Below are 22752 nucleotides of genomic sequence, written 5' to 3' on the forward strand. Positions count from 1 at the left end.
GGTACAGTAAAAGAAAAGTTAAATCTGTAGTACCCTCCCATCAAAAATATGCCAGATTTGTGTTTTTCTCACCTGCTCCTCCTCCTCCTACTCCTCCAATTAGATCTCACTCCGCATGCGTAAAATAGGCATCAAGAACTGGCCATTCAGAGGCAGAGGAGGACAGTGGGTGGGTCTCCTTGGGACGAGCCCCCAATATGTCCAGGCCTTTAAGCACCCCAGATGTTGATGTAACAACTGCTCAAATAAGAAGAAATGGTGGAAACACCCATGCACACAGGAGCAGCAGAAACCGCTGAATCCTGAAGCGGAACAGCACCCAGTCACAGGGGCAGGTATCATCACGGTGGGTGAAGAATGTACAGCGCTGTAGAGTTTTTTTGCACGGTTACTGATTTTGCTTTAGCAGGGCAGCGACAGTCGTCCGGTTGCACGGTCTGATCGAGTACCTGGCTCGAGTGAGATTTTGATGCCATGGTCTTAATCATGTGTTCACACACTTAATCGCATACACAAAATTGGACTCAATTCACCAACAGGGTTTAAAAAAGTTTGCAGCTTACACATGTGGTGGGAGCTTAGGTCTAAGATTTAAGGCTGTAGACTTCACCATCCCGGGACCCCCACCCGTGCAGGGGGATGGATGTACTTCTCTTCTTCTCTCTACACACACAGTCCATCTCTCTTGCTCATCCATACGCACTTGCTCTCTACATGACATTTAAGCTTAAATGTCAGTCTTTGAAAACCTCTTCTAATAGAGACTAATATGCTTTTTGATAACGATTGGTTGGAAATATCGTCAGTTATACACAGAGTGAATTGAGTTAAAACGAATAAAAGACTGGGATCTTTGTCAGCAAGCTTTCATTAAAGAGGTTTCAGTGTTTTGTTTTGTTTTTTTTAATTTTTGGTTGTGGTTAGCTTGCAGAGATCAAATATTTGTCCAAAGCCAGAACTGAGCCGGAGTGCTTGCTTGACCCGTCCTGTATAGTTTACGGAGAGATGGATTATTAGAGGCCCTCCTGGAAAGCCACTGAGCAGCAGATCAACTGAGAGACTACAGTGCCAACAAATCTCCCACACTCAGCTGGTTCCAAATAGGGCAGGTTGGCACACACACACACACACACACACACACAGTCCAGCACAGTCCTGCTTGTCCTGCTAAGGGGCTGGCAGATGGAAATGCTCTGCCTGTTAAAAGGTTCCGGCTGTGGGCTACAGATCAGAACTAACATATGGGAGTAGCAGTCTACAGTTGCAACACTGGCGGAACTCAGTGTCTGTGTGTATCAGTGTGTATGTGTGTTCATGCGACGTCAGGAGAGAGGGATGCTGAACAGAGATGCTAATATTTGACGGTCCGCTTATAGACGGGTGTTGGGGCGGTTCAGACGACAGGAATGACGCGACGATGTCGTGGTTCTGCATTCATTTTAATTGGAGGTGACACTCGTGTAGAAGAGAAAAAGGGTTTAAGAAATCTCAGTTCATTATAAGTTGAAATACTGGCACTTTGCAGTGCAAATATTCAGCAGCAGGCATAATTGTGTGATGAAAGTAAAACCGCAGTGAATACAGAACGTTCCTGCTAGCTTGTTTAATGAGGGCGGGCTGGACTTCAAATCAATAACATGATTATTTCAAAGTTTTTACCTGAATCACAATGGAGGAATGATAATGTTCTACATGATTTTAAACCATCCTAAATAAACTGTCAATAGGCTGAGATATTAATGGGAAAGTATTTAGCAAATTAGGCCTAATGTTTTGTAAGACGTTCTAAATGACGATTTCAGATACACTTGGACTTAAATGCACTAGCTGATAAAATTGTTTTTGTGATTTCGGGCTGAAGATGTCTGATAGTGATTATGTTTTACTGATACTGCAGTTGTGATTTTTATTACAGTATTAAACACATTCTGCCTTTAGCAAAGGCTCAATCAGGAGAGACGTTTATAGGAGAAGATGATGTTTATTACATGTGAAAGTGATAGTAGGAGTCTGTGGTGCTTAGACTCCACAAGGTAGACCCCCCCCCCCCCCACCCCCACCCCATGGAGTCGAGACACTTGTGGTGATGGTAGTGCAAGCTAACTATGGATGAGACTGGTGGAAGATGATGGCATTAATGACTCTGCATTCCCCGGGTGATGGGGAGGAGAAGGGGTGCGCATGAAAGCAGCAGGCCAAGACTGAGCAGAAAGAATAAGATATTTCTAAAAAAGACAGCAGCAACGCAATTGGCCAGCAACATGTCGCTAAGGGCGGCACAGTGGTGCAGTCGTTGGCGTTGTCGCCTCACAGCAAGAAGGCTCCAGGTTCGAGTCCCGGCTCCAGCACAGGATCTTTCTGTGTGGAGTCTGCATGTTCCTGTGTGGGTTCTCTCTGGTACTCCAGCTTCCTCCCACAGTCCAAAGACATCAAGAGGGGACGAGGCTGATTGATACTCTAAATTGACAGTAGGTGTGACTGTGAGAGTGAATGGTTGTTTGTGTCTATGTGTTGGTCCTGTGATGGACTAGTGATCTGTCCAGGGTGAACCCCGCTTCTCTCCCGTAGCCGCTGGGATAGGCTCCACCCCCCAGCAACCTCTAACAGAAATAAGCAGAAGAAAATGGATGGATGGATGTGTCACTAAGCTACTGGATAAAAAGTAATCAGCTGATGACCTGAGACCACAACCCCCAATTAACTGACAGCTCTAACTGAGCGTGTGTGAGAGGAGGGAATGACAGAATAGGGGTGAGACGTAAGCCAGACACCTGAGAGCATTGTACACTCTCCCTGACTGAACCTTAGCCTCATTTGTTATTTCAAAAAATTTCATAATCCCTGTTTCAGCCATGTCTAAATTATGATTATTTGTCTTTATTCATATACAATTAATTATCCTGCTCAGGAGGTTATTAAAAACAACATGGTGAGCCCATGGGGAAGAAACAAAAACTCTCTGTATGTCAATGTAATGAAATCATTCTAAATTAATGAAGATGAAAACAGTCATTGATTTCTCTTTTGAAATAGAAATGTATGGGATTACAATCATGAGTTTATTTTCTGCATCACTGTGACATCATTACAGAGGAAAATCTAAACATGGTCACACATTCACGAATGATGGCGAAAAAAATATTAGTGCACGAGGCTCGGTATGTCACGATACAAGCTCAGAGTACCACAATTTTATTTTCATTGTGTTTCTTCTTTTAATAACACTCTTGTTTTGGGTGGCATTTCAATGTTGGGTGCTGCTCACCATCCAGTGTTGGGTAAATAGCAGCAGCAGCTGACAGGAAATGTGCCTCCGCGGGCGAACGTGCTTGAGGTCACAGCATGGAAGCAACCACAAATCAGCGCAGTATTTCTCTCCAAGAACCATCATACAAATAGATTTGTGCTCATAAGTTTACACACCCTTGCAGACTTCATGATTTCTTGGCCACTTTTTTTAAACAATATGAATAATAACACAATTTTTTTTCCTCACTCATGCTTAGTGGTTGTGAAGCATCAAAATGTGTTTACTCTTTTTAAATCATGACAGCAGAAACTCCCCAAATGACCCCGATCAAAAGATTACCTACCCCAGTTCTTGATAAGATGCACTGCCCCCTTCAACATCAGAGACTGCTTGAGGTCTTTTGTTCCCGTAAATTCTTAGGCTGTCTTGCATGACCTGCACGTTTGAGATGTCCCCAGAGTGGCTCAATGATATAGAGGTCAGGAGACTGAGATGGCCACTCCAGAACCGCTTTATTCTACTGTAGCCAGTGACAGTTTGCTTGGCCTTCCCTGTTTGGAGAATTGTAAGCAGGATGCTTTGTAGTAATGGCTTTCTTCTGGTGACTCGACCAGGCAGCCCATTTTTCTTCAAGTGCCTCTTGAAACAGCCACGCCGGTTTGCTTCAGACAGTCCTGTATTTCAGCTGAAGTTTTTTGTAGGTTCCTCTTTGACTCACGAACAATTTTCCTGGCAGTTGTGGCTGAAATTTTTGTTGGTCTCCCTGACCATAGTTTGGTTTCAAGAGAATCCCTCACTTTCCACTTCTTAATTCTAGTTTGAACACTGCTGATTGGCATTCTCAATACCTTGGGTATCTTTTATATCCCTTTCCTGTTTTATACAGTTCAATGACCTTTTCCTGCAGATCCTTTGACAATTCCTTTGCTTTCCCCATGACTCAGAATCCAGAAACATAAGTGCAGCACTGGATGAAAGATGCAAGGGTCTGTCAGGAGCCCAGAAACCCACTGACCATTTACTCACACACTGATGACAAGCAAACAGATTGCGGGTGAGGATGGTTACCTTTAGTGGCCATTCAAACCTGTCTGTGTCAACTTGTGTCCATGTTATCAGGCCAAAATCCCTCGTGTATGTAAACTTTTGATCGGGGTCATTTGGGTAGTATCTGTTGTCATTATGATTTAAAAAGAAGACAAAAAAAATGGTATCACCCAACCATTAACCACAAGCGAGTCTCTGATCATTCATATTCTCTGAAAGATGGCCAAAAAAAATCATAAATTCCACCAGGGTGTGTAAAATTATGAGCACAACTGTATATCCAAGCGTGCAAGGAGGATGATCCATCTGGCACAGCGAGGATCACTCAATAAATTCTCTTAATCCTTTACTGAGTGCAAAATAAGTATGTGATACAGCTCTGAGGTCTGCCATGACACTGAGCAGAAGACACTGTATGTGCTGGTGTTAATCCCAGTGGGCCTCCACAGTGTGTGTACATGCCCAGAAATAGTGCATGTGGCCCTTTCTCAGAGTACTAACTGATCCTTGTGTTGTGTCTGCTGTGGTTTGATGTTGGTTGAGCGGGCGGGTCTCGCTGAGGTCAATGATGTTTTCCTGTGAGGGTCACACTGATGCGTGTCCCTGCTGTGGACAGTTAGGCACCAAGGACACAGGTTTTCAGTTATGGAAAAGATGCAGTTTTATTATTTGCTCATTGTGTCAATACCATCTTTTACATGGTGACAGACTGTAACCCCTGGCTACAGAGGGAATGAAAACCATGCTAACACAACGTATGACATAAACATCAGTGTTGAGAGCAGAGAATCATCTAAATATACTCTGCACTCTCCATCTTCAACTTCAATTGTAGTCCTCGTCTTTGTAGACTGGTGCAGCCTAACAAATGATTCTCATGCTGTAATCAGTAAAACTGTGTCGTTAGTATTAACAGGGTATTTAAAAATTACATGTTTTAAGTCAAATGAAATTGTAATGGGGAAGTTTTGTTTGGAATCCAACACATAAAACATGTACTATAGAGCGCTGCTGGGCTGAGGTATCCATGTGTTGTAAAAAACAAAACAAAAAAGAAGAAAAGAAACTTCAAGAGCTACCACACTCAAAAAGTGTGTTTTGCCTTTCGACTATGTGTTTTGGAATGTTTGTTGAAAGAATGACTGGAATGGCGTGTCCAGCGTAAACTAATATATATATATAGTGAAGGTTGATAACATGGCTGGCTGGGAGTGGCTTACTCAGGTTAGCATTTAGCGGCTAACACCAGCCAGGAGCTCCACACAAGCTGCCAGCCCAGAGGAAGTGGTCTGACAATTTCTTGTTCAGGTTTTATAGTTGGTGGTTGGATCCAAAATATGCAAAACTTGAAGTAATCAGCTTCTGGCTTCAAAGGGAAACAAGGTTAGAGGGGAGTCCTACACCTCGATCCCTGCATTACTTGCTAAGCTAAACCCACTTCCAGCCAGCTAAAACAGAAAGAAGGAAGTACTGATGTGTGCAGCAATGAGCGCAGTCTTACAATGTAAATGCACGCCATTTCCCTTCAGTGTTTTACAAGGAAATTGGATCTATGTATTTCAGCAACTAGAAACTTCACCCAGACTGGAACTAGCTATATAAACCTAATGATTACCAGACTGATGTGCCTGTATGAAAGCCCACCATAGGTGATTTTATTTCTAGTTAAAGTGATTTGCCTCCTCAAGTCCTAACCATTTGCCTGACATTTTGCCTTCAAATGAGGGTGAGTGGCCTTCTGACCGTTCTTGTCTGTTGTTCTTGCGTGTTCTCCGCCAGGTCCTCCATTCATTGTATCACCACCAGACAACATTACAGTGAACATCTCCCAGGACGCCTTCTTCACCTGCCAGGCGGAGGCCTACCCTCGCAACCTTACCTACACCTGGTTCTGGGAGGAGGACAACGTCTTCTTCAAGAAGTAAAGTTATGCTCGGGTTCATTACTGTCCACTGTCAAGAGTGGCGTTGTAGAATCACTTGGAATGAGCAGGTTCAACGTTGATAGGGAGATTTTGCTCATGTTCCCTTAATTTGACCACAGCAGAAGCCGGAGCAGTCCTTCCTCTTACATGAGCATCTTGTCTTCTGTGTTTGTGTGTGCTCGGATTTTACTGCATGAGCAGATCTTCACTCAAACAATGAAAGGAGGAGAAGAGCAAGAAATATATTAATGGTCAATAATTCATTCGCCCACTGCACAATATGTTATCATTCCGTCAGTTATGCAACCTGTGAATAACCTCTCTTCATGCTACTATACAGCCCAACAACGGTCACCCGCGTTTAGGAAAACAAAATCTGTCATGTATCCATGTATTGATGTTTTAGCTAAGCTTTATATAAACCAGGAATAAAGTCAGCCAGAGAATCAGGATCATTTGCAGGATAGTAACAGGAAAACTAAGACAAAGGAAAAGGTACAAGACTGTACATGAGTATCTTAAGAGTCAAGCAACTAGTCACCACCACCGCCACTGACACGATATGTCCCACAGAACTAATTTGGTGGTCCACTGACTATGTTTGTGGTTGGTAGTTAACTTGTCTCTGATGGGAATGGACACGTGAAATGTTCAGCATCTCTCAACTGACAGGCATGTTTATACAGCCGGGTTCCTCTTGGAAAGCTCAAAATGGCCGACAGTGACGACTTCAGTAATTTCCATGGTAACAGCGCGCTCCACCAATCAGTACTTCCTATTACTGTGATAGCATCGTTTCACAACCTGCTCACTCATCGTGAGTCAACATTATGGCCACGAATGAGCTCCTCAGTGGAGAATATGATGAGTTTCACTTTAGGAACCTCGCTGTTAAAGCAGCTGGTGTCATATCAGGTTAGTTTTAAAACCATACCCCGAGGTGTTCAGAGGTAAAAGTCTTAGATGTAATTCACAGAGGTCTGTTCTGTCTTGTCTGCTGTAGGCTGTGCTATGTATGAACCAAGCTGTCAGGAGACCTTCTACATTTATACGCTAAAAGTGGTATTGTTATGACAGTGGATTGTGCAGCATGAAGCTGTTTCTTCCATATTAGGGATTTTCAGTCAGCATTATCAGACCTTTGGCAAACACTCCCACTGCAGCAGCTACAACTACAGCTCTCACAACCTGCTAGTATATCATCAGGAATTGTTTGCGATGTTGTGAAGTAAACCAACAGCCTGATTTGGGTAGTGTGGTAGAGTTGCGAGCCCCGCAGAAGGCCCCCCCCCCCCCCCACACACACACACACACACACCCCTCCCCACCCCCCAAACCCTGTCACTCAAGCACGCACTGCAGCAGCTCTTTCATGTCAGGGTGAGGCTCATTAAGTCATCACTTTAACAGATGAAGCAAGCACACTTTTGGATTTTGTGTTTTAACACGAGAATAACTAGACTTGTGCATCCAGGCTGTGTCCTCGATGTGAAGAAAATATCAGGCTGATATTTGAATAAATGCATCCTCAGATGGAGGCGCGTGTTATACATTTTATTGTAAATTGAAATTTTAATGGAAACATTTCACTCATCTTGCACGATGCTTCTCCAGAAATGTCAGTCAGTAGCCACATTACTCTCTCTCTCTCGCGCTCTCACTCTCTCTCTCTCTCTCTCTCTCTCTCTCTCTGGCTGCAAGGGATGACATTTCCGCTGTTGATGCAGAGGAGCTGGACAGAGACAATGCACTTGTCCATTCTGTTTACGCCTAAAGTGCCCCACAGTCACCAAACCTTGAAGTTTACTCACATTTATGATCCAGGTTCACAACGCTTCACGATACATCATCGTCTGCTTCAGTGCACTGTATATGTGCAATACAGCTGAAGTAGGACTAGCTTTTCCACAAGGGCTGCGCAAAATGAGAAATGAAATCAAAATTGCGGTGCGGCCTGCTGCAGTTTTCAAATTTCAGTTGTTAACTGGCTAGCTTTCTTTGGAAATATTGTTAAAATAAATATTGTGGCGCTACAGCGATGCCCTTGCTGCACGTGTTGGTTTGATACAAAACCCAAACATTATCGTAGTGGAAATTATGTAAAAAAAAAAAAAAAAGAACATTTCTTATATGTCTTTATATACTGACTACAACACCGTTTGTCCCACTCTAGTATGAGAGGTGTCCCCCTGCAGTTTAAATCTGTTGTGCATCATATTTTCATTTAAAAAAAACACGTCCTTTATCGTCAAGCTTTTACCAAAGGAGCTCCCTCAATGCTAATTAAAGTCATCACCACCTGGAAAATCTTGACAGTGCCAATACCAAATGGATTAAATTCTTACAGAGAGCAGAGTCAGTGTGTGACACTCAAAACTATTTATCCACAACAGTAACGACGGAGGAGGCTGTGGAGGAGCCCACAAGAGACGACAGATAACTGTTGCTACCAGAAGATTATACCTACCATTATGGCTTTAAGATTGAAATTAACCCCTTAACACAAACGTTTGTTGTTTGGCTCTCTGTACTGAGACTGGTTTAACATTTTAACTGCTCTGATTATTCAAATTTTTAATTACACAGATATGTGACCTACTAATAATGGTACAAAAAGCACAACATCTCCCTCAATCTCCCGTTTTCGATTTTTTTTTCAAGAGCAGGTTTAAGGCGTTGAGTCTTAAAAGAGCTGACGTATCCGGCAGAGTTAGATATCTTGGAGCGGTAAATGAAATGTTTGTACAGACAGACAAAAAGAAAGAAGGGCCGGAAGGCTGACAGACTTGGCTGCTCATCTGACACCTATTGCATCACCTCTCAGGTCTGCAGCATCACCGGCAGGAACGCGCAGGTTCTCCCTCTGATACTTATCTTGTTGTCGCTGCCGGACCCCCAATTGAAAGTAGCTTTTGTTGTACTAGCTTTCTCCTGATGGTTCATAGGAGAGCTGAGATGAAGCGCTCAGTGGTTCAGGCTGAATGTCGTTGACAATGACGGCCCAAAGGTAAAAACAAGAATTTGAAAAAAAGGAGAAGCAGTAACAGCTAAATCGCTAAAAAGTTTTTAAAAGATCTAATGAAACTCTAATAAAAAAAACACGTCATATTAAGTAAATCAACGACTTAATTAAATGTGTTCCAGTTCTTCTTTTAAGTTTCCCAATGACAGTGTATAGCTCCTCTCCTCTGGAAGGGAAACCCACCAGATGTATATTCTTAGAGCAGAGTAATTAATTCTTAATGCGAATCCGTTTCTGTGAGTGGAGGAGGCGAAGGCAGGCGACTGCTGTCATGGGCTTCAGAAGCCTCACGCAGCTGTTAATGTCTTCAACCTGTATTTCAAATTAATCACCTGGTAGTCAGAGTGGCCAAGCGCAGGTCTGCCCCTGGTCATGGGCTCTGAGCTGGAAAAGACTGGATGCAAGTGAAGTATTCTTTCAGCGGCAGCTGCATTAATAGCCCACGGAAATACGTTGTGTGAGTGCTTTTAACCAAAGTATTTTCTGAAAATCATACATCAACAGGGATTCCGCCTTGCAAAAAATAAAACATAAAAAAAGTAAAAATGAAACATGAACAATTGCTTCCGAGTGAAGGATGATATAATTTCTCTTCCCACAGTTCTGTGCTTGCAATACACACACACCTTTAGTCTGATTTGGCATTAAGGGGTACAGAGTCAAAGAAATGCCAATTATCTGTTGCCTTGACGACTGCAAGTGGTTGGCCAACAATCAGCTCTCCAAAATCTCAGGGCTGGCTCATAGGACTCATCCCAGCTCCCACTCCCCAAATAAAAACATAATGATCTACACTGAGCATGTTTTAAAAGGAGAATTCCCTCAGAATTATAAGTGTCACCGGCAGTGCTACTCGTCCTCTCAAGCGGAACACCTTGTAAACATGGCATTGAATAAAAGAAGCAGTATGTTTGGACCCAAACTGCGGGTTGCAAATCGGGACGTGTCAGCCCGCTGCTTCATCTTTGATTGGTGGGCTTGACAGACGAAAACAAGTTCAGGTCGTCCATCCGTAGATGCGTACGTGTATGTGTGTCCCATATCTGAGAGACTCTGAGGGAATTTCTTCAAGTTTGGCACAGACGTCCACCTGGAGGTCAAAGGCACTGTCACCTCACGCCCATCCCATTCTAATGAGTAGCATCATTTCCTTCCAGCTGGAACAAACGTAATGAAATGACCAAACACCTTTGCAACCGCATTTCAGTTCACAGTTTGTTGCCACTGACACACTTTACAGACATGTGCTTGTGTGCACATTTGAACACTCTGGCTGAGAGGAGGGGGCTGCTGTAGGATAAAGGTGCTGCTGAAATATCGGCAGGCCCTCTTAAGCCATGGCGAGTGATGCGTGAACTGAGATCTCTCTCATCCCCTCGTCTGTTCTAGCACCGACGCTACAAGCTGGATTATGTAAAGAAACGTCTGAATGTGGTGTTTCAGGGTGGGGAGGGGGGGGGGTCAAAAAGGGAACTGAACAAAGAAACTTCATGCTATCATCATGCTAACATTTTGTTTGTCCTTTTTCCATTTTCACAGCGACTTAAAGCGCAGAGTCAGCGTTCTCATCGACGGCTCCCTCATCATTGCCCAGGTCAAGCCAGAGGATGCTGGGAGATACACCTGTGCTCCCAGTAACAGCCTGGGCCGACCACCGACTGCCTCCGCCTACCTGACAGTGCAATGTGAGTGGTGGAATTAAACCAGACTGGTTCTTCCTTCTCAGTGACACCCTTCCTCTCGTGGCATAGTTACTTCTTTGAAGGAGGCTCAGGTCAGTCCAGGCAGGTGTTCGGGACATAACCGTGTTTTCACCCAGGCTCAGTTCTCCTGTATGAGTGGCAGGTTTAGATGAATAAGGGAAAATGCCATCCCCTGCACATCCAACAGCTCTGAGCCTCCCATTGATCCCTGATTACGGACGCCTCTTCTGGGGCTGACACCTTGTCACTCTCCCAAAGAAAAACAGTTCATTTATATTTTCACATCTTGCAATTAAAATCAGACGTTTTTCACAAGCCATCGCTCCAGTTTGATTAATACCTGGGAAACGCATTTATTTCCTCTTATGCAGTGAAAACATTGTTCACTGCTCCAGTAAATAGGACGGACCATTGGTTTAATAACAGTCTCCGTGATGTACTGTTTTTATCCAGATCACCTGCAAAAGTGAATCAGTTCTTTGTTGTAATATTATATCATTCCATCACAGTTTATCAAAATAAATCCATTAGCTGAGCAACTGAATGTCATTCCTTGCCAGCGTCCATATCCTTACACAGTATGAATCAAGTCAAATTTAAGCATTTGTGACATTCCTTGAGTCTCCATGTTCTCCCAGCCCCCCCCCCCCCCCCAACCCTTAATAAGAATAAGCAGAAGAAAATGGGTGGATGGATGGACATTCCTTGATGGCAACTGTCTGACGTCCTCCATCCTTTGCAAGGCCATAACGAAAGGAGAAACCCCAGGACTGAACTGGTTATATCCCAAAAGACACAGCAGGTCCTTCATTGCTATTTTTATATTACACTTCATTTTTTCATTCAAAGAACTTAAAAGCATCTTGGCTAGCATATACGCTAGCCAAGCTTAATTGTCTCAGCGCGACTCAAACCTAAACCTAATTCCCAAACTCTGGGCCAAACACAGTCAGGACGGGTATCCACACTCAATTCCGAGGGGTAGGAGAATTGATGTAGACTTACAAGAAAAGACTTTTGAGCCTCTACTTCCCCATCACAAGGCATCTTTTTAAGAAAGTAGGGCATATTATACATTCTAGCCTCTTAATGGGGTGTTGGTGCAGCAAACAACCATCTCAACAAATTGCAGCTTTAAAAACTCACTTTGAGATGACTAAGTCTTCTTAGCATAGCTTTTAAAGAATTTGAAGATTATTTCATATTTGATGTGTCGTGAAAGTGGTTTCCTGCACTATCCAGAAGTCCTTTATTCTGCCGGGAAATGCGTGACGTACATCCTCTGCTCTGTGGAATTGATTTCAACACGCCAGCAGTCTCTGGGCTAACTCTGTGTCACTGTGTCCAGACACCCAATTTGATTTCTCAAATTCACTTTTCTATTTACACATCTCTATCTCTCCCATCTCTCCGTCTTCATCACGGGTCACCGCCACCACGTCACGCTCTCCTCTCAAACACTGGCTCAGTCTATCAGTCATTGTGAGCTGCTGCAGAAACATAACGGCTGCCGTTTTGTCACTTTGGAAAAGCATCTGGCCTCGTATTTGGAGCAGACGAGCAACACTGGCCACTGGCAGTAGTCAAGGCAACAGACATTTTGCATTCCCTCGCTCTCCTGCCTCTTCCAATGGCTGTACACCAGCTTGGTGTGTGTGTGTGTGTGTGTGTGTGTGTGTGTGTGTGTGTGTGTGTGTGTGTGTGTGTGTGTGTGTGTGTGTGTGTGTGTGTGTGAGTGATGTATAGAGGCTGGCAACACCAGTCTTGAAGGGGAGGGAGGGGTAGGTGAGAGAGGGGATTACATCATTGCTGTATGAGCGGGGATGTTCCTCTGACAGACTGCAGAGGGCTCTCTCTCTCTCTCTCTCTCTCTCTCTCTGTCCAATTCTTTCAACTTATTCTCATCTCTCTCCTTTATTCATCCCTTTCTCTCAATCCTTGACATTCACTCTCCTCCATTTGTTTCATGCCTTTTGCCTAATTCTGTTTAAATCTTTCCCCCCCAGTCCCATCTCCTCTCCCTGCTCCCTCCCTCCCTCCCTCCCTCCCTCAAGTGCTTGCCCATGAATAACTTCCCTAAAGCATCTTGCAGTGGGAACCAGCATGTCGTGAGCGATAGCGCTGTCTGACGGCTATATTTAGAATCTTGGCTGATATTCTTGTCTGTGGTGCTGGTGGCAGAGCTCCTCTGGGTTCTTTGTGGCGGAGCGCTGCAGAGCCGGCGGTTAGGACTTTAGAGGACAGCAGTTGTAGTACAAACTTGTTCTGGCAGCACCGCAGTCAATCAGTCTCTCACAGTGTTTCAATCCCTCTATCTCTCCGTATCACTCACTCACCGTTTCATCTCCACTCCTTTATAAAACCATATGTTTTATCATGTTCACAGTCACAGAACCTCCTCTTCTCTCCTCCAGCAGCTCCTCTCTACCTTACGTCATCCCATCTCTCTCTCTCTCTCTGTATTTCTCTCTCCCTCTCTCACCTGTCCTCTTTCCCACGCTCGTGCTCAGCCTCGCTCGTCCTTCCACTGTCGCACCGCTGATAGCGTTCGCTCCTCCTCGTCACCCCTCCTCCTTCTCCCTCACTCACACATACCATCTCTCCTTCTTATCACCCAGTGCCTACTTTGAAGCTCTCCTCTTTGACCTAATTCAGGAACCACGCTGTTCTTGCCCCTCTTTATAATTCAGGATCTAAGAAGTTTTCCTCCTTTTTCCCCCCACGTTTCCACTTCTAAGCCCTTTCCTCTTCCGAGATGGACGTTTTTGCTTGAGTGCCTGTCTTTCCCTAAAGGATGTGACCTAACCTGTGGATGGAGAGGTAGAACTTCATTAACACAACAAACTATCAATTACACATTTTGGGACATATTCATTCCATACCACTCTTGTATGAAGCCTGAAAAAGGTTAGTGTGGAAGTCTCAGTAGCATCTGGTTAAAAGGGACAGCAGAGACACTTCCTGCTGCCTCTTGCAGGAGACATTTGAGCTCTGTATTAAAACAATAAGCTTACATACAGTATATGAACTGGAGAACGTGACAGAAAATCACTAGAGAGCTACAGCATTGGTGCAGAAATCGAATCTTGGTGTTCTCCATTGGCCGTTCTTCTTTCAGTATTAATCTATGTGAACTAGGGCCTGACTGATATTGAATTTTTTTGAGCCTCCAATATCGGAGGCAAAAAAAAATCCCTGATATGTACAACTGATACAATGAATTTTTATGCTGTATTGAAAAAGGAAGGGCGGCATGGCTCAGAGTGGCCGTTTAGCGACGGAAGGGTCGCTGGTTCAATCCTCACTTTCCCTGGAGACCATGTCCAAGAATCTTTGAGCAAGATACTGAACCCCTAATTGCTCCTGATGGCCCTGCAACGGGCCGGCACAGTGGTGCAGTGGTCAGCACTGTAGCCTCACAGCAAGAAGGTTCTGGTGACGAGTCCCAGCTCGGGCAGAGGTTCTTTCTGTGTGGAGTCTCCATGTTCTCCCTGTTCCTGTGTGGGTTCTCTCTGGTACTCCAGCTTCCTCCCACAGTCCAAAGACATCAAGAGGGGATGAGGTTGATTGATCGTAGGTGTGGCTGTGAGTGTGAATGGTTATCTGTCTCTATGTGTTGGTCCTGTGATGGACTGGTGACCTGTCCAGGTTGAACCCAGCCTCTCACCCAAAGGCTCCTGGGATAGACTCCAGCCCCCCCCCCCCCTTCGCGACTCACAGGATAAGTGGAAGAAAATGAATGAATGGATGGATGGATGGATGGATGGATGGATGGTCCTGCAATGGACTAGTGACCCGTCCAGGGTGTAACCCGGCTCTTGCCCAGTGTCAGCTGGGATAGGCTCCAGCCCCCCTGCAACCCTTAATGGATAAGTTATATGAATGGATGGATACTGAAAATAGACCCTTTCTACATTTATTGTGTACCGGCTTTGCACCGATGGGATGTGATAAAGGTACTTCAGAAGGTTAATTTCTTGATCAACTTAGTTCCCTAATTTGAAAAAAATATGGTAACCATTTATATGAAGACCAAAATAGAATCTACAAGATTCAAGGTAGAGCCACCAGTGTGCTCTCTGCTGGATACAATGTTATACCATTTTCCAATCACCATCGATAATGTTTTCTTCATTTTATGTGCTGATAAGTTTTTTAATATTGGCACAAATTAGAAAACATATGCCAATATGATTTATTGGTGATAGACCCGTGATATATCAGCCAACCAATCTGTCGGGCCCCAATGTGAAGGGAAGAAGCAGCAAAGCAAAGATCTCCTCCTGCCTGGGGAATGAGCTGCAGGTTCAGGCTTTATCGCAGGTTGAAAAGCAGCTGACAGCAAAGTGACTGCAAAGCCAGATTTTTGCATCCACAGTGAGCTGGAGTTCTGTGTTTCTGCTGAAAAACTGCATACACTACACCAGAGCACACACATGAATGCAACACTGAAATGAATGGCAGGCAAAGTGCTGCTCTTCTGTCTTACATTCATCAATGATGGTAAATGATATGATTTCTATTAATTATGAATGTTTAGAGTTATTCATGTTTGATTGAACACAGTAATAACATTTCCTTGATATGAATATGAAAAATGTAGGTGATGGGATTTAGCATCAGCATCTGTTGCTGGCTCAGGCCAACAGAGTGAGGTGGCAGCTGAAGCCAGCTGAAGAGTAAAAACATCTTTTTGATTGAGAAAAGCCTTCAGTTCTTTGCTCTTCTTTCAAATAAGTATCAGTCTCCGGGTCTGGTGTGATTTATGTTTTATGTGTATCGATGCTTAGTTCTTCAGGAGCCGCTGTCTCTCTGTTGCCATGCCTCCATCACCTCTGAGGACACCAATAACTCAAACCCACTGGTAGTTCATACACTAACTCCTAACTTGAAGGACGTCGTGATGATTCCTGATGTGATATGATGATGTCACGATCTTGCAAATCCACCTGCCTCGCAAGGTGAATTGTAACAAACCAAAGTTAAAAATAAAAAAAATGTAAAAAAGTTCTTTCGATGTCCACATGCATGGACAGATTTTTACAATAGAGGTGTAACTTGACCTCCTCATGACTATTTTCTCCTCCTGGAACCGTCACCTTACCGTGGTGGAGGAGTTTGAGTGCCCTAAGGACCCTAGGAGCTATACTGTGTGGGGCATTTTGCCCCTGGTTGGGTCTCTCAAAGCAGATTGGTTCTAGGTGAAGGGCCAGACAAAGAACGGTTCAGAAGACCCTTCATGGAGAATAAGAGGAAGAGTCTTTGTGCCCAGTCCAGAGGGTTACCAGGGCCACGCCCTGGAGCCAGGCCCGGGGTAGGCGCCCGTGCACAAGTGCCTGGTGGCCAGGCTTTTGATCATGGGTCACGGCTGGGCCCAGCTCAGTGGATACATAGACTCGTCACCCTTTTTGGAGTCCCTGGGAAGGGTGCTGGATGGCGCCCCACCTGAGGACTCCATTGTCCTTCTGGGGGACTTCAACGCTCACATGGCCAATGACAGAGTGACCTGGAGTGGCGTGATTCAGAGGAACGGCAGGCCCGACCTGAACCCGAGTGGTGTTAAGTTATTGGACTTCTGTGCAAGTCACAGTTTGTCTAACACCATGTTCGAACATAAGGATGTCCATCGGTGCACGTGGCATCAGGACATCCTAGGTCGTAGGTCTATGATCGATTTTATAATCGTATCATTTGAGCTATGGCCATATGTTCTGGACACTCAGGTGAAGAGAGGAGCTGAGCTCTCAACTGATCACCATCTGGTGGTGAGTTGGATCAGGTGGCAGGGGAAGACACCACACAGACCTGGTAGGCCCAAACAAGTAGTGAGGGTCTGCTGGGAACACCTGGTGGAAGAACCTGTCAAGATGATTTTCAATTCCCACCTCCAGCAGAGGTTCAACTGCATCCCAGGGGCAGTGGGGGACATTGAGTCTGAATGGACCCGGTCGCCGAGGCAGGGAAACTACTCCGTGGCGGCAGAGCTCCAGGGGGGGATGAGATCCACCCTGGGTATCTCAGGGCTCTGGATGTTATAGGACTCTCTTGGTTGACATGTCTCTGCAACATTGCGTGGACTTTTGGGGCAGTGCCTTTGGAGTAGCAGATTGGGGTGGTGGTCCCCATCTTTCAGAAAGGGGATTGGGGGTGTGTTCCAACAATTAGGGGATCACACTCCTCAGCCTCCCTGGAAAGGTCCGTCGAGTATGGTGGCGGGAAGATGTTGTCTCTGGTTTTTGCGGATGATGTGGTCCTCTCAGCGCCATCAAACCATGACCTCTTGCTGGGGCACTTTGCAGCCGATTGTGACGCGGCTTGGATGAGAATCAGCCCCTCCAAGTCTGAGGCCATGGTCCTCAGCTGGAAAGGGGTGGCTTGCCCTCTCCCAGTTAAAGGAGGTCCTGCCTCAGGTGGAGGAGTTTCAGTATCTCAGGATCTTGTTCACGAGTGAGGGAAGGATGGAGCGGGAGACTGACAGGCGGATTGGGGCGGCATCCACTTTGATGCGGGCGCTAAACCAGTCTATTGTTGTGAAGAGGGAGCTTAGCCAAAAGGCGAAGTTCTGGATTTACCGGTCAATCTACATTCCAGCCTTCACTTATGGTCATGAACCTTTGGGTAATGACCGAAAGAACAAGATTGCGAATACAAGCGGCTGAAATGAGTTTCCTCCACAGGGTGGCTGGGCTCTCCCTTAGAGACAGGGTGAGAAGCTCAATCATTCGGGAGGGACTCAGAGTAGAGCCACTGCTCCTCCATGTAGAGAGGAGTCAGTCGAGGTGATTCAGGCGTCTGGTGAGGATGCCTCCTGGACACCTCCCTTGGGAGGTTTTCCAGGCTTGTCCAACTGGGAGGAGGGCTGACCCAGAACGCGCTGGAGGGATTATATGTCTCGGCTGGCCTGGGAACGCCTTGGGATTCCCCTGGAAGAGCTGGTGGAAGTGGCTGGGGAGAGGACAGTCTGGGTTTCCTTGCTGAGGCTGCTGCCCCCACGACCCAGTTACCCAGAAGACAATGACCCCTGTTTTGTTTTGTTTTTATCAGGAGCTCACATTGTTGGCCCCAATTTCATTTAAGTATGCGCTGAAACTTTTACCATTACTTTTGAACCTAAGAAAGAATTGTATTGTCTATTAGCAGTACTTTGCCTTCAAATCATTCCAACAAAACTTATATTAACACCTCTATGCAGCTTTTTTTCTGTAGCAGCCATGGTGAAGTTTTGTGGGTTTCCTTTTAATCCTGAAAACCAGTGAATAAAAGGATAAAAACATGTCACACACAGAGTGATTATTCCTAGAAGATATTACTTTTAACCCCATGTTGTAGTGAGACAAGTATTGAATATCGCAAAAGAGCATTTAATTTCCAGGAATTCACACGAGACACAGTCCACTTTGGTCTGGAATTGTTTTCTGGTGGGTAGAGGGACTATAGAGGTGTGATTTAAGACACGGAGCAGACACGCAGAGGAGCTTTTTCTCATGATATTTCTAGCTTTCTATTTATGCCATCTATGTCATCGCATACTGTACACAATGCACCTCATTTGATTTGTGCTCAGGAGTAAAACTGATGTGCGTAGGAGTTAAGTGCTGAGCAGTATTCTCCATAAACACTCTCACAAGTGCTGCTCTGAGACCAGCTGTTCTCTCGGTAAATTCATTTATCATCATGTGATTCCCCACTCCACCAGACACCAGCTTTCCCACGCTACAGCTTTCTCTGGCTCTGTCTTTGACCAGACCCTGCCCGTGTGGTGAACATGCCGTCCGTCATCTACGTGGCCATCAGCCTGCCTGGCTTCATCCGCTGTCCCGTAGATGCTAACCCACCTGTATCTCTGGTGAAGTGGAAGAAAGATGGTCTTCCTCTGCGGATAGACAAGGTGAGCTGTCAGAACAGAATGGACTGGCAGTCATGACTTTAATAGGAGCAAACGTTTATCGGTCGTCACTATGCTAATGACTTGATCACCCCCAGTACCCTGGTTGGAGCCAAATGGACGACGGGAGCATCCGTGTGGCAGAGGTGACAGAGGACTCTCTGGGCACCTATACCTGCATGCCTTACAATGCCCTGGGTTCCATGGGATGGTCCCCTCCTGCTCCCCTGGTGCTAAAGGTACAGCACAGCTGTTGTACATTTCAATTATCCCAAGTTAAAAAAACAACCACTCCTTTATTCATGAAGAAGTCTAGGTTTATATCCATGAGGAAGTCTAAGTTCACCTGCAGTAGACAGCTGATCTGTTTGTATTTAAACCACCGTGGCTTTTCCTCCTGGGCAGGACCCTCCCAAATTCTCAGTGGTCCCTGGAGGGGAGTACAGACAGGAGGCTGGGAGAGAACTGGTCATCCCTTGTGAGGCGGAGGGAGACCCCTTTCCCAACATCACATGGAGGAAGGTAAGATGGTGTAGGCATTCCTTTTTGACCACCAATCATTTATGTGTCTTTTTATTGTTATTCAATGATTTTATTTGAAGTAGTGTTTGGCAATGAGAAATCATCATGTCCAGAAACTGTTTTTACAAATGGATATATTTTAATGACTCAAACTATTGTCTGCCCTTTTAATCACATTTTAATGACTTCTATTAAGTATTCCATCAGAGGAACATGTCAGACCCACGCAGTTCTTTATGTGAATATGAGCTATTGCTTTGGTGTCCCACTTGTGACATTCATAATTCTCATAATTTGATTTGTAAGATGTTGAAAAAATATAGCGTTGTCATACTGTTCTTTTCGTTGTAGCAAACGTGAAATTGCAGATTTTGTGAAAGCTCCCTGCTTTTGTTGATTGTGTATTGTCTCTTTCACTGGCTGACTTCCTGTCTGTGTGGCCGGCGTGACGGCAGGTAGGGAAGCCCAGTAAAAGCAAGCACAATGTTCTGCCCCGAGGCAGCTTACAGTTCAAGTCACTCACCAAGGAGGACCACGGGGAGTGGGAGTGTGTCGCCACCAACGTTGCCACGAGCATCACTGCCAGCACGCATGTCCAAGTCATAGGTACCTGGTGAACATTTATTTTGTTTATTGCTTTTGTCACAGTAACAATGCACAATAGATTTATCATAAGAGGCATAGCCAAAAGCTCATTTTCATCTGTAGTTGCTGGGAAGATGCAGCTGAAGCCAGAAACACACAAGACAAGAGTGGTATGACAGTCAGCGCTGTCAAAGGTCACTGTAATCAGCATCTGCACTGACCACGTCCGTCGTGTGGTGACAGCCAGTTATTGCATGACATGCATCCAGATTTTAAAGATTCTTTCATTTATTTATTTTGCATTGTAAGAATATGTGCTCCTCCAGACATTTAAACTGTGAGGATCTATATAGAAATGTCTCTGTTTATGCTGTAGCATGACTAGAGCCATGACTGCACATATAAACCGCGGCCAGGACAAATGGTGCCAGTGTAGCTGAATAAAAATCTCACTTAAACGCCGCTAACAGAACGCATCACTCACAAAATGTTTCATGCATTTTTTCGGGTTTCAAAGATTAAAGATAATAAATATCAGTTAATGATCCCAATAGGGAGCCCACCACCATTGTTCACATCATCATTAACAGAGTCAACTCAGTCCGTGACTGCAGACTTGATTATCTCCCTGCCTGGATTTAAAGCGTGTACATTTACTGCATTCTCTGACATTCAGCAGCCAAGTTATTGTTGACCTTGATGTACTATAACTCCAGAAATTGAAATGAGTTCTTACCCAGAATATTGAGTATCAGACTTGATAGTGCAGTCTGTCTAAGCGATGAGCCACTGAACACAGTAGTTACTGATGTGTAGTCGTTTGTGGTTGAAGAGAATAAATGTGGTATATGACTGAATAATACTCAGTGTGCAATGATGATTTAACAGAGTATTAGGCTCCTGCCTGTGCTGTGAGAATAGCTGGACCACCCTAAACGCTGGTTTAAATGAGGCTGGGTCAGCGTTAACACTGGCCTCGGGGCTAATGGCTAGCACCTCACCTGGTGAAGAACCTGCTGTCTCCAAGGTTTCTGTGTCATTGTTTTGTTTTTTCCAGCAAAATCCGAAAGCAGATCCAGTCTCGCAGCAAAATCAAGTTTTGGAATCATCTTGATACTAAAGTATCGACTTTTGTGGCATTACTACTGCCTTCAGATTATTTATTTAACAGGTTTCATAACTGAGTGCCTCTGCACTCACTGACCTGAACTACCCTGCTGCCAAAATGTACTTTTCAGTTGGAATGAACATATTTTTTCCTCTTTTAAAAATGTATTTTCAGAATTTTGGCCAGGAAAATAATTTTTGAAGACTTCTAAATTTAAGTTTCTTGCTTAAGTTAATGTTCAGTATCATACAGTTCCTGCAATACTTTCCAGTTCTATGTCCAGTCAGTGACTAATGGCCCTTTTAACCACTTGTTTGCCGCCCTGCAGGCACAAGCCCCCACGCCCCCTCTAGTGTCCATGTGGCGGCATCCTCTACCTGGGCCAACGTGTCCTGGGAGGGGGGCTATGACGGAGGCTTCCAGCAGACATTCTCAGTCTGGTACGGCCATGTGTGAGTCATCCCAGCATGCTTTGCTTCCTGCTTTTTCTTCTTTCAATACTTCCTCTGTTCTTTCTAACATGTCTTTCCCAGGGTTGTGTTCAGAACAGTTGTGAAAATATGGAGATTGAAATACATGGGTGGTCCAGTGTGAGTGAGTTGTCAGCTCTAATATCTGGATGAATGCTTAAAATAATTAACAATAAAACAGTTGCAACTAAACTGAACATGACCCAAAGTTCTCTGTCCTGCTGCTGCTGCTGCTGCTGCTGTTGCTGCTTTGCCGGCAGTTGAGTTGGATGAGGTTCTGGATTATCTCTCGCCTGTAATTACCTGAACTTATAACCATGACTGTGCAGTAGAATCCTAATCCTAATGATGGGATTTTTCACTCCTTAACGTAATCAAAATGTTCAAAATTTCAAAATCAATGCGAAGTAACTGGGGGGGGGGTCTCTGGTTTTTAATACCCTGGTCAACAGGAAAGTAAAAAACAGCCTTAAACGTCTCCATGTGGTTGTCCTGTTCGTACCCTGGGCTTCAAAAAATGTTCATCAAACAAGCATCACCTTCACAATCTTGTACCATAACACAGTATTTCTTATGTCTCACATGACTCAAGGTCCATAATTTCCAAACAGGAAGATGTGTACTCCCAGGGGCATGCACAGTATATCAGGGGCATGCAAAAAACTAAAGTCCTCACAAAATTCATCTGAAGTTTAAATTTTCTAACACTCACACTTGTCTAAGACCTACTGCTTTCCTCCTCTGATTGGCTCTGACCCTGAATCTTCCAAGCAGACTGGGTCTGCTGGTGGGGCTTTTGGTGATTTGGACCCAGAAGGACTATGTCCGTTTTCCTACTGGGTGCAAAAAGCATCGCCCTTTCGGAGCCAGTATGTTGCTCAGCTTGCCCATATGTGAATAAATGGTTTAAACAATCTCACCAACCCACCAATGATAGGAGCAGCACATCAGCTGAGTCCCAAACACTGGGAACATCCCTGGCTTCCAGTCCCATGTCTGTCAGCACCAGCATTAATATTAGCAGCGCTGATGCTAGCGCCATCTGCGGAGGTCAAGGGGACATACAGCAGGCAGGTGAATATTTGGGAGACATTCGGGACCCGTTGCTCTGGTCAGTGTTACTTGAAATATTCTCAGTCGACTTAATGACAAATGTTGACAAAATATCCATACCCAAAGGAACTGCCCTCCAGGCATTATATTGAGGAGTATTGCAGCTGCTGCATGTGTCTTATT

At 44.8% G+C, this 22752-nt stretch overlaps 1 protein-coding gene across 7 annotated transcripts in view; it reads left to right on the forward strand.

Moving 5' to 3' along the window:
* Nucleotides 1-22752, forward strand: part of igsf9bb (immunoglobulin superfamily, member 9Bb) — a 98949-nt gene that overhangs the window by 46870 nt on the left and 29327 nt on the right. For 5 of the 7 annotated variants that reach the window (XM_086227224.1, XM_086227231.1, XM_086227226.1 and 2 more), the window contains exons 6-12: nt 6077-6218; nt 10783-10928; nt 18692-18834; nt 18930-19070; nt 19237-19353; nt 19809-19959; nt 21375-21498. In XM_086227224.1, coding sequence (XP_086083350.1) covers nt 6077-6218; nt 10783-10928; nt 18692-18834; nt 18930-19070; nt 19237-19353; nt 19809-19959; nt 21375-21498 — 964 coding nt within the window. The remainder of the gene's footprint in view (nt 1-6076; nt 6219-10782; nt 10929-18691; nt 18835-18929; nt 19071-19236; nt 19354-19808; nt 19960-21374; nt 21499-22752) is intronic. The other 2 variants (XM_086227225.1, XM_086227227.1) reach the window with 1 other exon arrangement.

This window comes from Aulostomus chinensis, chromosome 15 (assembly GCF_037954235.1).
Source record: "Aulostomus chinensis isolate RoL2024-O1b breed Wild chromosome 15, RoL_Achi_v1.0, whole genome shotgun sequence".
NCBI classification, from domain to species: domain Eukaryota; kingdom Metazoa; phylum Chordata; class Actinopteri; order Syngnathiformes; family Aulostomidae; genus Aulostomus; species Aulostomus chinensis.